This window comes from Helicoverpa zea, chromosome 8 (genome assembly GCF_022581195.2).
Source record: "Helicoverpa zea isolate HzStark_Cry1AcR chromosome 8, ilHelZeax1.1, whole genome shotgun sequence".
NCBI classification, from domain to species: domain Eukaryota; kingdom Metazoa; phylum Arthropoda; class Insecta; order Lepidoptera; family Noctuidae; genus Helicoverpa; species Helicoverpa zea.
Window position 1 is genome coordinate 11,413,155 of NC_061459.1, and position 22,289 is coordinate 11,435,443.

Here is a 22,289-nt window from a genome sequence, read left to right on the forward strand (position 1 = left end):
ATTCTGCAAAAGTTATTCCATTTCAATGCAAATCTGCATCGGAGATGTCAAATCAACTTAGCAAATAAAAGCATCCAAATATACCGCTGCAATTTACGTCACAATAAATCATGGAAATTCTTTATAACATGTTTAACAAATAAACAATTATATGAACTAGGTATATTAATATACAAGGTGTTGATTTGCATTTGTGCCATATTTCAGGAAGAGGACATAAAATACGTAAATAATTGTAATTACAGTAGACGGGGAATAGTATGCACTGCTTTTTTTGTCATTGTAATGTCGTAGTATTTCAGAAGAAATTCAATTTAATGAATGAAATGTTTGAATAATCGTTGCGTATGCTTTGTGTTTGCGTTTGTGTGAGGGCGCAGCACGGTTTTAACGCCAGTAACATACGCGCCAAGTTTTAATACGGCTAGATGACTATGGCATGAATATGGCATGGATGCAAATCAACAGCTTGTATACTGATGTTACTTAATCAGTTGTCATTTGTCTTTTAAGTAATTTACAAAAAAAATACCTGCCTAGCAACCCTTTATACATACTTTTTATTAAATTACCGAAAAAATATTTGACCCTTTATACATATTAAGATAAACTGCAGCAAAACGACCTACTAAAAATTGAAGCCAACCAATCCGTTTTTCACACATGGTTCCGAATTAGATTTGCCAAACACCACCGCTCCATTCATATTGATGGCTTTCACAGATAGAATAAACAATTTTGTCTTAATCCAATGAAAGTTTTTGTGTACAAAAAAGTCAATCACAAAGTGGCGGTATGGTCATACCAGGTCTTAGAGCAGTTGACCAACCGGAACTGTAATGATGTAAAAAAAAAGTCTGTCAAGCAAATAGCAAGTAATCGATCACTCAAGCATTATCAATCACATCGTTACGGCGTGTAAAAGAATTATCAAGCACCAACATTAACGTGACGCACACAATGTACATAAGCGTGATCAACACTCTCGCAACTTTGTCAGAAGTGAAGTTTACACTGACGTGTTCAGTTGATTCAATGCTCTAAGTACCAACTAGGTTTAACGACACGAGTTTTTAGCGAACGTCAGAGAAAAAAAACTGCTTTTATCGACAACGTAATTCCGTTGATGTGTTTCGAATATCGGCTGAAGTACTACCGATATTATTTCGCGCACGTTATTTTATGAAAAAGGGTCATTGATAGTCCTTTTGTTGGTTAATTAATGACTGGCCAGTAATAATTTTGGAACCAGTATATTGGGGATTTTGTTTTAATAGCACAGTTTTAAAATAAAATGTATGAATGGTTCGGAATGGTCAATAGGTATTTTGCAAGTAACACGTTGAAAAATCAAAACACGATTTTCAAATATTGAAACACATTTCTATTTCCATGTTTTTATGAACTGGTTTCAAAATACTATTATTTGAAATAGAGATATACTTTTTACTCTTGAAATAACAGCACAGAGTACAAAATAATACTACAGGATGGAAATAAAATTTTAATGTGGTAGAAGTAAGTACAAAATGTATTTTTATATTATAGGTGGCAAAAGATAATATTCTTCATTTGGTATGTTTAATTACGTTTATGTAACTCCATTCAGAGGCTGTTTCCAAAACGTACAAAACAACCTACGTCATGAATGAGAAGCATTCTCAGACTACATAAGTCACAGGAAGGTGACACGTGGCTCCTTCAACCAAACAGCATACAGAAGCCAACATAATGTAAACATAGCGAACATTTGCAATACAACAAGTTAATTCGACAGGTCTTTGGCCGTTCAACTGTTTCACAAACTTCCACCCTACCACGGACTGCTGGTTTTTAGTGGGGCGACCACCTATGCTCCTCACTTCATTTAGTCATAGCTACACTTGCGAGCAGTTCGTTCATTTTAAAGTTTGTCAAAATGTGTGGGGAAATGGGTAAAGCGGTGTTGAGAGCGCTCACCGGCGCGCTCTTGTGCGGTCTCGTGTCTGATGCCGCGTACTTGCAAGTAAGTGTAACTTGAGACCTTTCATTGTATTGTGAGGATAATGAACGTGGGAAAGTTCTCTTTTTTATTGTGAACGACCTTGTTTATGGACGGTTTAGATGCGGTTTTGTTGCTTCTAGGGGTAGTAGGTATACCTTCTTATTTTAAACTTTAACGGACTTTGTTGTAGGTGCTCAAGCAAGCGACTCAAGTTTTGAGTAATATGTGGAAAATGGGGGCGTTTGGATTTTTCACTATCCAGAACATACTTTGAAGTTTGAACAGTAAAACTTCTAGAATTAGAATTTGTGATAGTTTACTGGCTATTTTATACATTTAGTCAAGTACAACATTGATTTTAGTTAAGGAAAATACTCGGCGCCACTCGGTGTTGTAATAGGCGATACTTAGATAAAAAGGTAGGTCCAAAAGGTCTTATGTCTAGGTATAACGATAAAATCGTTGACCTTTACTTAGAAACACACGTACGAACATAAATGTGCTTTAAGCATCTTACATTAAATTGCTTAAAAGCTACAAAATATGCCTATGTTTCAATGCACGTATTTGTATAACTACTAAAGAGAGACTTGTTATTTATATACATTTTTTTAAATAACGTAAAAAATTAAAAACTTTCGATGACAGTAATGTCCGTAATGACCATGATGGCAGAAGGATGGTGATGAAAAAATTAAGAACTAAATAGCAAAAAATATGGGCCAGCAACAAAAACATTTCTTCTCAAAAAAATAACAGAAAAATGACTAAAAATACGAGATGGACGAAAACAAATAGAATGGTAACAGTAGGGCCTTAGCAAACAGAATTATTGACTCGGACAGACGAACAGATGTTTGCTAACAATATTTGTTTGTAGGCCACGCGACGTAATCGCTATGGCCACTGTGTTTTGTTTTAGGAGTATACGAGTCTGTTTGAATGATTTTGTCCAAGTCTTAGGGACCAAACAACCAAAGAACTAGCTAGAACTCACTATCAGAGCTATTTTTCGTTCTTGATAGGTGTTTGTTCTAAACACACCCCTACATAGAGAAAAGATGTTTTTTTTATCTAGTTGATTGTGATTACAGAAAGAGATGCATGCCTTTCACCCTGAAATCGGGGTGGAAACCAAGTACAAAACAAAATTTTCTTTAAAATATCTTTGCACTTATTTTGTGTATATTTTATGTATTGTGTGTATATTTGCACCTATTTTAATACAGGCTCCTCTATTCTTAGAATAAACCTCTAGCAAAACTACCCATGTTAAATTATTCGTTCATTAAACACTATTAACGCTCACTGAATCCCTTAGCATTTTGCTAAGAGAATATCATTTACGATTTTACGATATTATGGCGTCAAAAGCCAAGTCGGCAGACGACAGGAGCTTAACAAATTAAATTTGAACAGCATCAACAATATTTCATATTAACATGCAAATGGGAAGGTAATATCGTTTCAAACTTCCAAATAGCTGCATAGTTCAAAGGCGAACTTCGTTACAAATGTTTAAAGTACAGATATTACAATAAAAGGGTGGACCACTAGCGACCTTACAATATCTAGTTGCTATAACTCGACCCCTCATAAGGGAACGCTAACTTTTGCAATTTTCCTTTCAACTGAGTTCCCACGAGGCCTTCAAAGGAGAATTACTGTTGGTTAAATTTACTCTCATTTTCGTCGGCAAGTCTAAGGAAGGCCTGTTTTTTAGTTTTATTTGTTTGATCAAGCCTCTCAAAGTGGAAATTGTTTGTAACTTACTTCAGCCTAAGAATTGGTATTCACCGGCAATTTTGCAAATTCGCACCTTCTAGTGCTGTTGAAGTAATTCTTTATTTATGTTTAAGAGGTTTGTTAAGTTTTAACTAAGTAATTAAGGATATTATTCCGTTTAAAATGTTATCAAAGAGACGGCCAACGGGCGGCGTCCTACTAAATTGAATAAGGTAAAACAGAATAGCGCTCTGTGTAGGTGTCGAAACTAAATTAGTTTTCTGACTTTAATTAAAGTAATTTTGAATAAAAATCGGGAATTTTGTTTACCTAAAACTTTGAAGCAATATTTGGTAGGAAATTAATCATGCTTTAGGTAGAAAACGCCGGGTATTTAAGATAAAAGACTAAAAGGGTTCCGTAAATCTATACTAATATTATAAAGCTGAAAAGTTTGTTTGTTTGAACGCGCTAATCTCAGGAACTACTGGTCCGATTTGAAAATTTCTTTCAGTGCTTTTTATCCGGGTTCGTGCAGAGGTTTCCACGGGATGCGGGTGAAACCGCTGGCACAAGCTAATAAATTATATTTATCGAATAAAATTCTAATTAAATGTAATCAGTTAGTTAATATAGCGTTAAAGGTTAAGACGTCAAGGATATTTTATATCTCATTACTAAAATCTCGCATGCTTGTGAAAATTTGCAGAAACATCAAAAATAGTCACTGCCAAAAACTATAAAAAACTTTACGGTACCCTAAAACACGGATTGGAGTCTGATATTAGAATTTATAGTAATAAAATCTTTAAGATGAAAGTTCTTAGTCTCACAAGTTTGAAATTAAACGTTGGATGGAGAGCACGTTTTAAAATATCTGAATAAGTCATAAAAAATAGCAAAAGTACTCGAGTAACTCTTAGGGGACCCGGGGCCCGTCAGAGAATGAAATCACTTTTATAATTGTTAGATTTTTTTTTTACTCATTTCATTTCTTTGATTATACTTTTTAATACAGCTTTGCTGAACCTATATTTCGTTTTAAATGTGACTTTGTTATAGGGTCAAGGAATGTATCTTTCTCATTCTGTTACAGTCTTTTTTATCGTCCCATTGCTGGGCACAGGCCTCCTCTCACATGGAGAAGGATTGAGCGTTAATCACCACGCTTGCTCAATGCGGGTTGGTGATTTCGGACTATAGTCCAGGTTTCCTCAAGATGTTTTCCTTCAACTTTTTATCAGCCATTGGTGTCCAAGTAATACTTAGAAAGTACATACAAACATAGAAAATTTGCATTGGTACTTGCCTGACTTGGAATCGAACCCACGCCCTCATACTCGAGAGGTTGGTTCTTTACCCACTAGGTGAAGTAGTTTCTGGCTTAAACCTGAATTTGTTGCCTAGGAAGCGTTGGGTTTGTGCTATGTTGAAATGTTTTGGTAATAGGCTTGTTTGTCGCTTACTATTATTATGTAAACTTTCTTCTTGAAGAACTGATGCAAAAGCAGCATTATTAACAAGCAAAGAGGTTAGGCAGAAGTTAACCGAAGTGCAGGAAATCGTACACCTTTATTTAATTAATTGATAAAGTGATATCCCTACAATTCTAGACACTTGTTAGATATTCCTCAAATCTATGTATGTATGTACATGCATGGTATTCAAATAACAAACAATGACCTCTAAAATAAATATACTTATTAGTATGTTAGTAGTTAGGTCTGTGGGAAAAATTGTTACGATAGCTTTTCAATGAATTGGAAACCTTCACATACCCCGTATATTGTAGGTATGTAACTTTTGTATGTAAAGATCGGATCATTGTTTAAAATATGAAAAATGCACATTTTAAATTTATTATTATTATCCACAAAGCATATTGTATGCTGAAAAAAATTGCGTGATTCGGAAGTGCTATTTTGGTCCCACGAAAAACATATAAATATGCAAAACAAATTGCATGTACATTTAAATGATTCAAAATTTACTTAAATAAGAATATGTACAGTATATTTACAAACTTAAACTGCTTTACTAAATAAAAAGAACACTTACGTTGCATATGAAAACTTATTTTTCTCTTGCCTATAATTTGATAAACTTTAATTTTTAACTTAAAAATGACCTGCAAAATCAACTTATAGTAAAACCAATTCACCTAGCTACCTAGATCATTCGAGCAAGTTGGTTGCACTTTCGGTGCTACTGCGCAACTCCGGGCGGCCGTGACAAGGCGCATGCGTGCGATCCCCTCTCACCGAGCGCGGAAATATGGCGAAATTGTCGCGTGCAGTATTTAGATTATTTATTTATTTTGTTACTGTAGTTGGTAATTATGGTAATTTATGGATTTTAATTTAATAGATATATAAATCATGTTTGTATTTAGTGTGTCTTATTTAGTTGATAATTTTTACTTTAATGAATGATTGACAGTCTAACCAAGGGGTATCGGGTTGCCCGGGTAACTGGGTTGAGGAGGTCAGATAGGCAGTCGCTTCTTGTAAAGCACTGGTACTCAGCTGAATCCGGTTAGACTGGAAGCCGACCCCAACAGGATTGGGAAAAGGCTCGGAGGATGAATGATTGACAGTGAAACTTATAAGTGAGATTAATTAAATGAAACGACAACTATAATAGATGGTGTTATAAGTTGTGATTTTAGAAATAGTAGAGAAGGTTTGTTATAGTTATCGGCACGAATCTTGAGCTCTGACCTTCACCTGCGCAGAAGTAATTTATTGGGTTCCTTTTGTGGTATGAATTGAGGCTTGGGGGCGGGCTAGAGCGGTGATTGGCCCGCAGTGCATCGCGTCATAGCCGTCACTCGGGATTGGTTCTTTGCTAATAAATCACTTCTGCGCAGATGTAGGTCAGAGCTCAAGATTCGTGCCAATAACTATAGCAGATATGTGAAGTATTTTTATTGTAGTCGAATCATTAGTGTAGATCCTCAATGAAATAGTCCTATTACAATATAGGCCGACCTGTTTGGCCAGCCTCTTTGAATTCGAAATTAGTATTATTTAAAAAAATATATATTTTCAACCTGTACATATATACGTACAAAATTCAAAAGACACCCATTCACAAAAACAAGTTACCATTATCGGCCTCAATTACACCAAATAATGTAGAACTGAGCGCTTTATAATTGCCGTTGTTTCTTATGTAAGATACCCCGATACACTTACATACGAGGTGAATGTCGTAACGTGCGTGTAAAAAATCGTAACGGTGTCACGGTCGGTCATTGATGTGGCTCTTGACTCTTATGTAATGTGACTTACGGGCTTATCAATTAATCTCGCTGGCTTTTAGAAAGTTGTATAGCTAGAGGCATTGTGGTTTGGCAGTGATTAATTTTAATAATGGTTGCGTTGTTAGTCTAGATTTTGATTGTTGCTAATTCTGAGGGATTGAGACACTATAGTATTGTGAGTTCTACGTATAGGTACAGCAGCAGCAGTTGAATTAAAAAATAAAGACCTCATAAGGATTGTTACTGCTTGTTTTGTGTAGATAATCTTTGTATATTACAGGATTAAATATTTGATGCTTATTTACTTCCGCGTAGAAACTACTTACCTCACCAAGATAAAAAATACCTATTATATTTTTATCACAAGGTCTAGACATCTTTGTCCTAATTTAAATCGATATATTCAGACAGACAGAGTTACATTTGTGTATCACTAAAGATTGTGTAACTTCACCTTTACTTATTATATACCTAACAACAAAAATCTCAAAACCAACCATTTCTCTTCTAGCAATACGACCCATATGAGCACTACGAGCAGGCAGTCATACGTCCGAAACCCCTCAGAGAGCATGAGAAGCCACAAGACTTAAGGAACGTCCCCGGCACGCCAGGAGTTGACTTCCCGATATACCACAGCGTGCCTGACACTAGCTTCTCGTGTGACCATGTGCCTGTGAGGCCGGGGATGTATGCTAATGTGGAGACGGGGTGCCAGGTAATTGGTTTTTTGTTTTAATGGTTGAGAGGTATTGGAGAACCACGGAATATGTTAGAGGTCTATTCATTATATTCACCCTGTCTATGAGGTATGAATAATATAGAATAACCAAGTTCATACAAAAGGTACTGCTTAGTTCTTTCTAAATCTTTCAGCAGGGTTACTACTGTAAAGCACTATTGTTTAAGTAGGATTTTTTTTAGTTCAAATGTTCATTGATCGTAAGATACCTTTGCCAAAATCTATGCAAATAAATGATTGACGCTCTGTTAAGATTTTTAATAGTTGTTCCGGTATCCGTCATGTACCTGCACTGTCAAAGATATATTCATCCACATCTTCATTTTAATACCTTTTGAAAAGTGGGTTTCATTCAAGCGAGTTAAGTGCTTTAAAGAAAGAAACATAAATTAAACAACTTATAGACTAGGTATCTACTTGCACATTTTGTTTTGTAAGCCAATGTTTCGGAGATTAGTTGGCAACTCCCAGATTTCAACAACACGAAGTTTTATTACCGTTACAAATCTCTAGCATTAAATTTTTCAACGAATCCTGAAGACAATAGCCATTGAAAACCTTTTATTCACAAAACACAAAACAAAGAGGAAATACTATTAATTAAGACTGAAATTACGAGTACCTAAAATCATAATATTGTCGAATAATACACTCAGATCAGTCAATAAAGCTTAATTGCCGCCTGCAGCCAATGTATCGGAACAATTGATGATAGTTTGATTATGATCCCGAGCCATAATCGCATTATTTCGACACAGGCACAAAGGGATAAAACACAGTAATTTACTATTTTCATTTAGTACTTTGTCACAGTAAAAAGTTTTCTCCTTTTCATATTTTATGGTAAAACGCTTACGGAGCAGAGAATTAAAATGCGCTTCACATTTGCGACCCTATATTTCTTTAGTAAATTCATTAAAACGATGTTGCACTCTGTGAGTGGCGATCACAAAACGCATTAAAGAATTTATTTGTAGCGGCATGCTGGGAATATTGAATTCAGCGGCATGTCCGACGGGTTTCAGGAAATAAAAATAACTCGTGTACATATGAGTGGGTGAATAAGTTTATTAGATTAGATATATATTAGATAGATTTTGCGAGATTTGAACAGGTTTGTTTTATCACTTGCTGCTATCAACATTTGTAACTAGGAAGATGACCATTATTTATGTGTCTCTATCAGAACATCAAACGTATTAAATACAGTATCATGAGTATAATGTAGTAGTAGTATAATTTGTATGAATATAGTATTAATTATATAATTTACTAGCTCTTCTTCGTGTTTCTACCCGCGTCCTGAAGAATCTCGCACTTCGATAAAAGTAGTCTTTGTCTTTACTCGGGCTTTTGAGTATCTCTATAAGTACTAATTGTTCAGTTACTTTCGATTTTGTATAATATCAGTAATACCATTAAACTATTCAACTTGAACAAATTCATTTTATTCTTTAGCTATTTAAGCAATTGCAGAATAAAGCCTTAGAAACACACACAAATTCATCTCACTACAGTCTATCGGAATGCATATGGAATACACCAGCGCCATCGATGACGTTAAGTCTAATGATAGATGGGATAGCCAAGATTGAAACTCCGAATCCTACGGATAATACTGACAGATTTATGGCATAACCCGATAATAATGTTGTGCATTCTATGTTGATCTAACTATTGGTTTAGGCTGCAAAGATTTGTAACTACATTTCAGATACCTATACCTTTTAAAATTGGTATAGTTATCGTCACGAATCTTGAGCTCTGACCTTTACCTGCGCAGAAGTAATTTATTGGGTCCCTTTTGTGGTATGAAGTGAGGCGCGGGGGCGGGCTAAAGCGGTGATTGGCCCGCAGTACATCGCGTCATAGCCGTCATTCGGGATTGGTTCTTTGCTAATAAATCACTTCTGCGCAGATGTAGGTCAGAGCTCTAGATTCGTGCCGATAACTATAATGATTGTAGTTTATTTATTTATAGCCAAAAGCAATATAATGAACAAAGAACCAGTGTTAGAAATAAGTAGAAAAAAAAATAGCAGCAATAGGTATGCAAAATAAGTCTAAGTATTTTTTTATTTCAAATAGGCCTGTGAGACCTCTTTCGAATCGTCAAATCAGGTGCGAGGTTCCAAAGATTGGGTCTCATAGAAAAGGAACGGCATGACACTTCAGAGACAAAAAAAATAATATGTTAAATACTTTATCTCCTTTGTAAGGTGTTCTAGATTAGTTGATAATATATTGCAACATACATATTCTAGTATAGATACTCATATTAAGTGTCTCAGCATCAGTTTATCCACAAAGGATAGCGGAACCTCTGCTAATCGGGTGTCAATCTAATACTTGACACCACAAAGCTATTTATCACCTGTGTCGCTTCTATCGCTTCAAGCGCTCTAACCGCTTTAATGCATTTAGTTACAATGTGTTTCAAAAACTGTATATTCAAACTGAAAATATAGGTATAACTGGCTTTTATTGTGAGTTTATAGTGATCATCACAATGAATTGTAGCCCGACTGCTCCAAAAGGAGGGTAATGATTTCAATATTCGTTTAAGGATTTTGCTTGTACCCCGTAGGTAATAGGTAACCGGTTTCAGGTTTTTGTCTGAATAACTGATTTGAAACATTCATATAAAAATATTCTTCCAATAAATTACAAAGTGTGCTTTCTATTTTTAGAAAATAAAAAACACAACCTGCTCCAATATTTAAAAGAAAATATTTGAACGTACAAGTCAAACATACTCATTAATTAATAGGAATACCATTGAAAAACAAAAACGGGTCACGAAAGGGCTCCGACATGGGCTTAAGGGTAAAGCTGTTTACTCTTACATCTTTTGTTATGAGAATATAAGTGAGCGTAAATATTATGGAGAAGGCAATTACCTATCAAGAAAAATATTAAGGAAATTATAGAGACGTTACTTCGACTGACATAGAATTTGCTAAATATTATTTTTGCAGATCTGATGAATCTACACTTTTGAATGAGACTAGACTTTTATAATGATTTAGGTACCTCAGAGTAGATTAAGTAACCATATCTTGATTTATAATAATCCAAAATTCGTCTATTGTATCATCACTTATGTCATAAAAATTATAATGCCAGATCCATTTTGCCTCCTCACTCCTGGTGAGCTACCTTTACTTAAAGGTCCTCCATGTGTGTAAATGTCAACTCATTGTTTCCTGTGGGCTATTCTTATGAGAATTTCAGCAGTCACAGGAAGTTCTTATTCAAAATTTTGTTTTAAAACGACGAGTGTTTAAGAGTCAAATATTTGCTTTGCTTTGGCTTTGTAAACTAGCACCGTTTGTGTGCGTACTAAAGTTGAGTGCGAAGGTGTTTTAGTGGTCGTAAAGATTACTGTTTAGGGTTATGCAGTAATTTGAAATCTGCGTAAGTAGTTTAAAGTCTGGGTTCATTGGTAGTTCTGCTCAGCGTTCTACAATAATATCACACAGAGCTTTAAAACTATTTTGATAAAATAGAGCATTACTAGGTTTGTGTTTCGGATGGCACGTTAAACTGTAGGTCCCGGCTGTCATAAAACATCCTTGGCAGTCGTTACGGGTAGTCAGAAGCCAGTAAGTCTGACACCAGTCTAACCAAGGGGTATCGGGTTGCCCGGGTAACTGGGTTGAGGAGGTCAGATAGGCAGTCGCTTCTTGTAAAGCACTGGTACTCAGCTGAATCCGGTTAGACTGGAAGCCGACCCCAACATAGTTTGGGAAAAAGGCTCGGACGATATATATATATAGAGCATTACTAGGTTTATATTCTAAACTCACACCCAATACGAGACATAAACTTCACCAACAAAACCATACCCATAACTCGTATAAAACTATTCCAATAAACAAAACAGAAACAGGGTCAAAGCACAAAACTAAAGCAGAATTAAGCAATACAGACCAGACACTCGATCAAGAATGTATGTTCACTTTATCCCATCTGAACTTTTCTCATCGAGTCCATGTGCTGTCGTTCGATTTATGATGCAAGATACAGCAGCAATCGATGCTGCAATCTGTGTGCAACTCCGTATCGCTTGGAGTTCCAATAGCATTCCATATCGTTCTAACTTGTAGTAGATTATTTTCATCTCGGTGATTGAGGAGCTTCTCAATCTGTTGGTGTATTTGTTAGATCAATTCAAGAGTGATGTGGTTGTGATTATGTTTTTGAAATTAGATATGTAGTTCTGTTTTTATTTTTAAGGTTATTTACTCTAATCTTTTGATTCCCTTGATTTCAAGTAACGTTACCTTCATACCAAACAGCAATAGATTTCCAACCGAAACCCCTCATTTTTACTCGATTAACGAAACTCCAAATTCCTGATTATATAGTTACTTCAGTCCGTTCTAATCGTAATGGTCGACCAATTTCACCAAATTGAATAAGTTTCAAGATATTGTCCCCCGACTAACCTCAAAGGCTTCAAGGGCCGGTAATTCTAACTTATTATTTGAATCACGTTATAATTCTCTTGAAATTAATATAACTTTCCAAGCCACGCTTTGCCGTGAAAAAATGTCGTCGGTTTCAACAATGTTTGGCTGAATAATTGCCCCCAAATCTCGGCCAGTTCCGAAGAGCAATTTAAGTATTGTTTTATGTAACTTTATGAAAATGAATAAGTTATTCACGAGAGGGCAGAGGAAATTTTGAAGAATAATTTTAACTTATACACGAATTTAATGTTAGTCTGTATAAAGTACTTCTTAGTAGAACTTAGGAAAGCTAAGGATAATGTTATCTTTAGTTCAATTAATTAGTCATAGCTTTCAGCTGTTCTCAGTTCTTGGAGCTAAAATAACAACTTAGGTAGGTGGAATAGTAAATTATCTAGTTATTTGCACTTTGCTGAAATCACGCCTACATCCCTCCCAGAGGTAGACTAACTCGTGTACCACTCTTTGATTTGGTAAGAAATGTAAATGAGATCGTCTCGAGTAATTAATAAAGGGCGAGTCCAACGGTGTTAATTGCTTAGGGAGAATTACATTCTGAAATAGCTATTTTCCTTTCCTTCTAGACCACAGTAGTATAAATGCATATTTATCAACTTATCCGTAAACCATAAGCGAGTGTCATAACTTTGCTTTGGGAACAAAACAACGTCAAAAGCTTGCTATGTTTTAAAATATTTTTTTTTGTACATTCATATTAAAATTTGTGATAAAGAACTGTGCCATGTTTTAAACTATTTTTTTTGCATGACTTCCCGCAGTTCAGCCTAGGAGGCCGTCTACCGTTTAACCGGACTTTATGAACTGTTCCTTAATACTATTCCACTTTCAGGCTTACCACGTATGCCATGACGGTCGCGAAGGGCAGCAAGGAGCTTCGTTCCTCTGCACCAATGGAACACTCTTCGACCAGGCTAAGTTTGCCTGTGATTGGTGGTACAACGTCGACTGTTCTAAGGCCATCACGCTTTATAAGTACGTTGATTTGCTTTTGTTTTTCTGTGATGAATTATCGCAATATTGGAGGACTGCCTCATTGGTTTAGCTGTCGCAAGGGTGGCTGCTGTGCACGAGGTCACGGGTTCGATTCCCGAGTCTGGCCGAACTTTCACAAAGAAGATCATAGCCTGGAAGTTGGTTATTTTATTTATTTTATTTTATTTATTTAATCTTTTACAATCAGGCAACAATGGCCCATAGATACATACCTTAAAACGAACATACATACATTATATACAAAACTCGTTAGTAAATAAAACTTAAATCTATGTTAGTAGCACTTCACTTATTATACACCCGTGATACACCCGTGCGTTGGAGGCTCTATTCGGTCGTGTCGGATTAACGTCCCATCAGGCTACGAGAGTGGATGAATAAAGAGTGCACCTGTGTAGAATATAATACATGTCCTATTTAATATTTTCTTAAGAATAATTAAAGTACCTACCTGTAATAATATTCTAATCTAAATTGCGTCCAAAATTTAGCTCAAAAATTCCTGTTGGTATATGTTGGTAATATTCCATTCAGATTTAATGTATTTAAGATTGCCCATGAATGGTATAATTTTAGATCAAAGAAGTAATTTATTTATGTACGAAAGTTCAAACTAAAGAGCAGTTAGTTAATTTACTTGGAAATGCCATCCCGCCTACGTTCATTCGAAATACTCCTATGGGTGCTTACATAAAGAAACAGGTTACCGGTACAGACAAACCTGTACGGGTAGGTACCGATCAGTGCAGGTATAATATTTCAATACAATCCTATTGAAACAGAAACAGGTTTACCTGTTTCTTTATAAGTGAGTGAATACGATTATAGAACCGTGCAACTAGTGTGACGTTTCATAAGAGCCTGCAAAGGCAAAGCCTGTTTTAAATTAACACATCTGACTTTGATATTGATTGACTTTCATATAGAGATATATGAAAAGTGTCGTCATCATCCTCCGAGCCTTTTCCCAATCATGTTGGGGTCGGCTACCAGTCTAACCGGATTCAGCTGAGTACCAGTGCTTTACAAGAAGCGACTGCCTATCTGACCTCCTCAACCCAGTTACCCGGGCAACCCGATACCCCTTGGTAAGACTGGTGTCAGACTTACTGGTTTCTGACTACCCGTAACGACTGCCAAGGATGTTCAATGACAGCCGGGACCTACAGTTTAACGTGCCATCCGAAACACAGTCAATGGTGTCTAAGATATACTTAGAAAGTACATACAAACTTAGAAAAGTTGCATTGGTACTTGCCTGACCTGGGATCGAACCCGCGCCCTCGTACTTGAGAGGTTGGTCCTTTACCCACTAGGCCACCACGACTATATGAATAGTGTCGTATAGCTAAAAAAGCTTTTCATATAGGTAAAAAAGTTGATGATAATGTAACGAATTCAAAGATATAATAGAGAACCTTTAACTACGTTTCCACCTAATATTCACTAATCATTAGATCTAAATCCCGAAGGATCGTTCATTTGGCTTTTCGCCCTGTATATATGTCAACTGTTAGCGAAAAACGTTCTAAATCAATTATGTACTTATTTGGCCGAGCTTCAGGCTATAGTTAGACTGAAAACCGGCATGGTGTCAATCGGATCAGTTTGCTAACGTATATATTGGATACCGAGCTGTATATTTTTTTTTAGTCCAAATTCAGTTATCTCTGGCCAGATTTTTATGTAAATATTGATGTGTTTTTTTTTTCAAAACAAGTTGATGGTTTTTAGGCATAGGTAGTTTATGGTTAAATTGTGAAGTATTTAAAATTCAATTTGTATACTGATGTGGAAGATAGTTTCGATAAACTATGGAATGTTCTGACGAAAAATGAAGCCTATGCCTCTCTTCAAGAGCTCTTAAAGACACGTAGGTAAGGCTGGGAAATATATATTTCAAAGAAAATAAATAACATTTCAATTTCATTTTCAGGTTAAACGCAGATCCTTACCACAACCCGTACATACCAAAACCAAAACCTGAAGAAGTGGCACCGGCTCACGGAATCTTCTACAGAAAAATATAGATATAAACAGAAAACTAAAACTCGCCATTATTGTAGAAAATATCATATAAGTAATTTGGTCAAATAGGAAACCCAACGAAAAATCATAGGAATCACTCATAATTTTTCAGCGCTCAAATTTTTGAAAGTCACATCTCATTCAAGTTTCAACTCTATTTCTTTAGCCATAGAGTTCACTTTCGCTAACATCTCTCACTATATCACATGCTCTCACCAACATTCGGTACTAGAAGTAATTTATTTTATTTAAATAATAAAATACTTTTTCATGGACATCATTTATTTTCACAATTTTTGGACTGAAATATATAATTTTATCACGCTATGCTGAGTTCGTTGATATTTCGTAGTGTGCACGTGCGTGCGATGAAGTAGTAGGGTCGCCATGCTTTTAAGAAAATTGGAGCTTAAAATTGAAAGCAAATTTCGAAAAACTTTTACTTTTATGAACAAATACCTACTGTATTGTGAATAAAGGAAAATACGGTTTGACTTTGGAAGCTTAAACATTTTAGTCTTATAATGTATGCCAAGAAAAGTGGTACATGCATGTAGTATGTAGTTGTAATGATATGGCAACCCTACTTCATCTTATTTTGTAGATTTGTTAGTGTTAACGGAGAAATTAAAAGTTAACGGATTTAAGATTTCATATTCATCCTCTAACATTGTATTTCCATCTTATTTTCATTAGCAAGTAGGTCATTGAACTTTCGTTAGCTAAGAACAATTTTGTAACATATTTTTCTAGAATAAATTATCTTTTTCTTATTTAAATTTTGCGTTTTCTTTTTGTGCCATTTACGAGTTTTTGATTAAAGTTGTAACCTTTATATAACCTTGTAACATTTGTTCTGTTTTTTGAGACATTTAACTTAACAGTGGCTGAAATATGGTCAAATAATGTAGCCGTTTGTTATTAATTATAACGATTGTAGTATTAATCATGTACGTATGAATGTGCAATGACACGCCCGACATGAAATACAGACCTAATTTAGACACGTCAAGTAAACAAATTGCATCGGACGTGGTTACCTGACGCTTGGATGGATATTATTATGCAAGATTGTATTTACGAACTAAATACATACATATCGTATTTAGATTAGAAAAGATTTTGAAGCCATATTTTGAGGGTTCATAAAGTTAGTTTTAAGTAAGAGTAGAAATATTCAGAAAACTCATTGAGTGAATCTCTGCGTAAAAGGAGGCCTATGTCCAACAGTGGGACTATAAAAAGGCTGATGATGTTTAGTAGCACTGACAAGAACATCAAGTCCAACATTTTATACATGAAAGGGTCAAAAACTACAGGGCTGTTTTGAAAAAAGAAAACATTGGTAGGAAGCTACACTGTCCCCGGGTGACATAGGCTATATTTGTCCGATTACAAGAAGTAATTTCCATGGGAGACGGGTAGAGAACAGGACACGGCTAGTTCTATTTATATGGGAAAAACCATAGCAACAACAGAACATAAAACAATTATGAAACCTTGATGGTAACTTACTGTTTAATTTTTTCACATTTATTAACTTACCTCCTCTTTCACGCCAAGTTTTTCAGAATCCTCAAATTATATGCTATCAACTCCATAATTTTCAATTTTCTCAGGCCGTTTGAAGTATAAATTATTCGTAATTTAACAACTTCCTTTTAAAGAAAAGTCGAGGCTCCCAAGTAAAATAATATTAGAGGTTTTTGGAAACGCAAGAACACTTGGATGGAAGCATAAAAGCGCCGTAAGATCGGTTAGTGTGGGTAAATAAGGGTTTTTAGGAAAAGAAGGGGGAAATGGAAGCGTTAAAACGTATCCCCATTACATTAGGGTAATCTGTGTAGGATGCAATTTAAAGTGGGGCACTTACGTATAAAGACTTATTTTTTTTCGGTGTAATTATTTTGTGGGTGGTAGAGTGGGTTGAAAGCAGCGCCCCCGTAATATAAAATGTCTGTCTCGATGTAACATAAAAGTGAGTGTTCCAAAGTAAGACTGATTTTCAGAATACGATTTTGTCGTCACTTAATTATCGAGCACGTGATTTCCATATTTCCTCCAGGAAAAAGTGTATTTTCATTAAAAGAAACGTGTACTCATTAGTACAGATTTACCTTGACATTTGCGACTTTCATTATCAACGTTTTAAAATAGAAACAATTCAAATATTGCTTCCTTTAAAATTTTCCCACACCTGAAAATGGAAGCTCATTCTATGATAAAAGCACACAAACCAAAGTAGCAATTTAAACCGTTAATTTAAATTAACCAAGCCTGACATAGTCACAATTCCCACATTGTCATAATATTGCAAACAGAAATAAAAACATTGTTTTAAACAAAGGCCTCATTAGCAGTGTTCATGTCTCCCGGAGGCAAAACGTCGTAACTGCTTTTGGAGTTTTAATAATTTTAATGTAATTTATTATCATTTTGAGTGCTCTTGTTTATTGCATATTAAGGTAACAAGTGAATTTTAATGAAATGCCCACGGCGTGTTGTTTTGTAGCGTTCAACTGTTGGAAGTTGACTGCTGTTAGTTGTGAAATAATGAAAAATACCAAGACTCTGTTTTTGCTTGTTCAGATCTAGCTTGAGAGGTAGTCTGCAGGTGAAGTTTGTAACGTTATACAAATAATGGGTTTAATTTTGATCTGTAGTTTTTGTATGTGCAAGAAATAGCACGAGGAAATAATCTGAATATTGTTACCTGTGAATACTTTAACTGTCCATAGTTTTCTTTGTTGTGAGGTTCTATTACTTGGCTCAATTTAGATGAAGAATGACTCTAAAACCCCCTTCTAAAGTACCTCTTCACACCGTACACTTCCTTCTCAAACTTTCCACAGAAAACAACAAGCACGCCGTACCACTAGATCTCTTATAAAACCAGTATAAGATTATGTCAAAGTGTCAGTTTTCAAAGCAAAACTTCACTTTGTATTCAGTCAATCCGTATCGCTTATGAAGACGTGGTACGTGCGACGTGACGGCGACGCGTGACGGTGCAGCCAATATACGGTGATACGGCGATTTTTAAATATAGAATAACGGTCGTTTTTCGATATTTTATCTATCTGTTGTTTTGGTTATCTAAAGATAGTAGTTTAACATTACTAGTATGGGGTGATAAAAGTCTATCTCTATAAGCAAATCAGTCAGATTGATCAGTAAGAGTTTGTGAGGAGATAATACCAATCATAACAGAATGTCTGAATCTACTGAAAGGATTAAAAAAATACTTATTTATAGAACTTGGTTGAAGCCGGGTGAAATAGATAATAAGAGGATAAATTATATGGAAGGAATACTCCTAGAAAATACGAGTAAACTGTTGTACAATAAATAAATGTTATTATGTAGGTGTGTTGTACTAGTTGAGCATGATCCATGCTCAAGCATGATACTATGTATCTAGTTACTGACCGTGGGTTGACTAGTTACTGGGTTTTAGCCTACCACAGGTAAAAAGGTCAACATTTGGGATGGATAACAGGTACCAGGAAAACTAAAATGAATAAGTCTGACATACGAATTTGTAAATTCTTGATAATTTTACCTAACGCAATTTGACGTAACCTAATCAAAAGTCCTTAAAGTAATCCGAGAGCCAGTTTAAGTTGGTTCATAGTACACGGTGCTAATGTCCGCGTCAAAACTATCGAAGGAGCGAAGTTCTAAATAAACTGGTAGCTCGAGCACACGTCAGACACATGTCGCGTGCGCTCCGTACCGAAGCTTTATTGCAAAACTATAAGCACCGATGCTTGGCATAGACAGGCCTTGTTTGCAGTCCACGGACGGGAGAAAATAAATCATATAAGTTGCTGTAATATGTAGAAATATGTGGTATTTTTAGAGGTGTATCTTGCACATTATCCGTTATCCATTATAAAAAAAAAATACTTCATAATATTGGTGCAATCATACCGTCAGAAAAACAGCAGGTATCATGACTTCCAGTTTTCCAATTAAAAACATTAATTACCTGGTATTAACAAATTCTTAATAAATAAAAATACGAAGGCTAAAAAGTTAACGGAATCAAATTAATATTGAAAAAATATCCCCGTATTCTACCCTTCCGTGGTGGAGTACTCTACAGGGAAGCTTTTCAATTAATTAAATTAAATTTTTGCCACGCGTCGGTAGACATCTTTTCAATTGTAAATTTCGATAGAGATTCGTTAAAGCTTTCATTTAATTATTGGATCGTGATAGTTATCCGAGCGTTTTTGATTAAAACCACTCCAAAGTTTAGAGTTTCATAAAATATTTTATACGCCCGAAAATACGCTGTTCCTATTTAGAATTCTCTTTTATTTACGTAACTTTTACATATTTATTACATCTTTATTGTTTGTTTATTTATACAATTTGTTATTTGGCCGTTCTGACAGAAAATAAAACAAAACCCCAAACCGTAAACTCGTTTAACAGCCATACTTCAATACAATTTTTAGTGCATCAATACTTAATGTCGTCAGCAAATTAGACATAAATGAAACGTTGTATTACCCCTAGTCTCAGCCGAACGACTCTACAGGGTGTTGTAAAACAGCAGTTATGGGCCCTCAACAAATCCCGCAACGGATTCATAATGCTCTTGTAAATTAAATATGAAACCAGGTATTAGGTTGTACGGCGAAACATCTGCCCTTTATAAACAGATGGATTTAGAATTTTTTTGCTCGGAAGTATTAGGTGTGACTTTAGGGGTAAATGGGGAAAATAAACAAGGATTTTGAGGCTCAGATTTATTATTTTAAGGCTTGGATTATAAAGTATCTGTAATGGACGCCGGGTTAGTTGATTAAGGTAATAAAGATGTTCAAGATAGGATATTTTCAATTTTACGAACTGATATGGAATGTTAAGGAAAGTTATAGCTGTTTCAATAGAATTGTGTAAGCAATAGAATTTTAACAGAAGTGGACCTCCATATAGTGGGAAGCTGAAGTGCAAAACACCGGGAGCATGAAGAATATACGAATAGTTACGAAATAAACAACAGTAAGCCATCGCAAGAGTAAACGAATGAGAGTTTTTATGTCCCGTGACGCCCAACGCGTCCCTAAAACAAGTAATAGACAACCAAAATAGAAACATACGTTAACCAATATCTTTTGGCCAATTGATTATTTCCTATTCTCCCAAATCCCGCGGGCCATCGACCATTGTCGGGAAACTACGGTACCACACAGTTTATCTTACGAAGGCCCATAAAAATAGGGGATGAACCAAACAACTCCATAACGTCTTACCAAATGAATAGTCTGTGGAGACTCATAAATAAGGCCGGAGGTACACTAGCACCAGATAAACGGGGATCTATTGAGCTTATATAGCACTTAGTGCGCGTTGAGGTATAGTCCTGCCCTTATAGTCGGGATTTATGATACACCTGTGGGTACCTTGCTTAGTTTGCCGTTTGATCGTGTTTAGTTCAAGGAGTTAAAGCTAGGAGCATAGTTGCTTTCTTTGCTTTCTTCCAGCTTGTATTGCTTGGGTGCCCTGAACAGCACTTGAGACGGTGTGAGAACAAGTCAAGTATTTTGTTTGGAAATCTAGGTATTATCCTGTCTCATAGCGGCATAAAATTGTCTACAAAGACAAAACCACAAAAATAAACAAAACAGGATCACAATTTATTATCAAATCGGTTCGACAAAATATGTAAAGGCTACCAAAATTGAATACATTTAAAAATAAGATGTTACAAAACATTTACATAACCAGCCAGCTGTCTGGCGTTTACATGAACTAGGTATATCCATTACGTGGCATTAAGCGATTATTTCAAATGAAGCACAATATACGGTGGTGAATTGAAGAGGTTTCATTCCGTACAATACGTATATTAATAGAGGCGCTTAATCCTGCCGCATAAGCTGTGCTCCAAGTTATGAGGTGCAAGCGTTTTTAATCCCAGATGCAAAAAGAGTGATGTTATAAGTTTGATCGCTATGTTTGTCGTACCGAAGCTGCTAAAGGGATGAACCGGTTTTGATGCGGTTTTTAGATAAAAGTTTGTGTTTCGGCATGTTTCATCGATATTGGCACTTAACAAAAACAAATATTTAAGTACATATTGAGTCTACAAATCAGCAACAAAAAAATTAGTTGGTAGTAGCCCTTTATCGGAAACATTGCTCTGACCATCGACCAAAAAGAAGGTATTTACAGTTTCATAAATCTATAAAGTACACAAATATGATGTCTTTCATTGCAACCAACAATTCAACTACACACTTGCTCGTTACATTAAATCGCTACCTCTTATGCTTTACACTGCAAAGTTACAGGAGTAAAGCGTATTAATTTAGCAGAATGCCGCTAAGAGGATGATCTGCGGTAATTAGGGCTGCACATTGAGAACAGACTGGGTGTCAGGAACTGTTGCCGTAAGATGTGCTTACTTACAACATATACTGCTCTTTATTATGTTCATTGTTAGTTATTTAAAATTTTGTATTTGTTGGTATAAGGTCTAAAAAGTTTAAGGTTTTATACAATCAATATATGTATATCTATTATAGTCATATTATAGTATATATATGTTACCGTAAGATTACAAACATCGTTAGATTACAATCTATCTCGAGAGATTGCAAACTGTCGAATTATTGTGAACCGTAACATCTGATTGCAATTTAACGCATTATTTTTCGCTATATTATAATCTATCGATGAGAAATTGTCAAATTGTCAACTGTCCGAAAGCTCTCTCTGATTGGTCAGTCTTTTTGTAAGATCGACCAATCACGACCAGCCGTTCTGTTCCCATGGAGTTCCCGTAGAGTTAGGAATGAAATAGAGGTGTCAGTTAAATAAAATAAATGCTCTTCAAAAATTCTTCAAGTATTAAATTTATATAAAAATAACTCTTATAAAAATACAGTTAGGTATTTTGTCTTCAAATACAAACTAATATTTAAAAATAAAATAAAAGGGGTGCTAATTAAACAGGCTTCTTTTTAATATAATTATTCGCCCCCAAAAATGTATGTTGCCTTCTAAATTACTAAGTCAGCCACAATTAATAAAGCGTCG

The 22,289-nt window shown here is 35.4% G+C and overlaps 1 protein-coding gene across 1 annotated transcript; it reads left to right on the plus strand.

Annotated features, from left to right (window-relative positions):
* The first annotated feature begins 1,872 nt into the window (after positions 1–1,872).
* On the plus strand, positions 1,873–16,012 carry LOC124632839 (U-scoloptoxin(01)-Cw1a-like). Its single transcript, XM_047167825.1, has 4 exons — positions 1,873–2,005; positions 7,486–7,692; positions 13,042–13,184; positions 15,142–16,012. Exons 1-4 carry the CDS (start codon positions 1,919–1,921, stop codon positions 15,233–15,235), a joined length of 531 nt encoding a protein of 176 aa, XP_047023781.1. The 5' UTR covers positions 1,873–1,918; the 3' UTR covers positions 15,236–16,012.
* Positions 16,013–22,289: the final 6,277 nt, after the last annotated feature.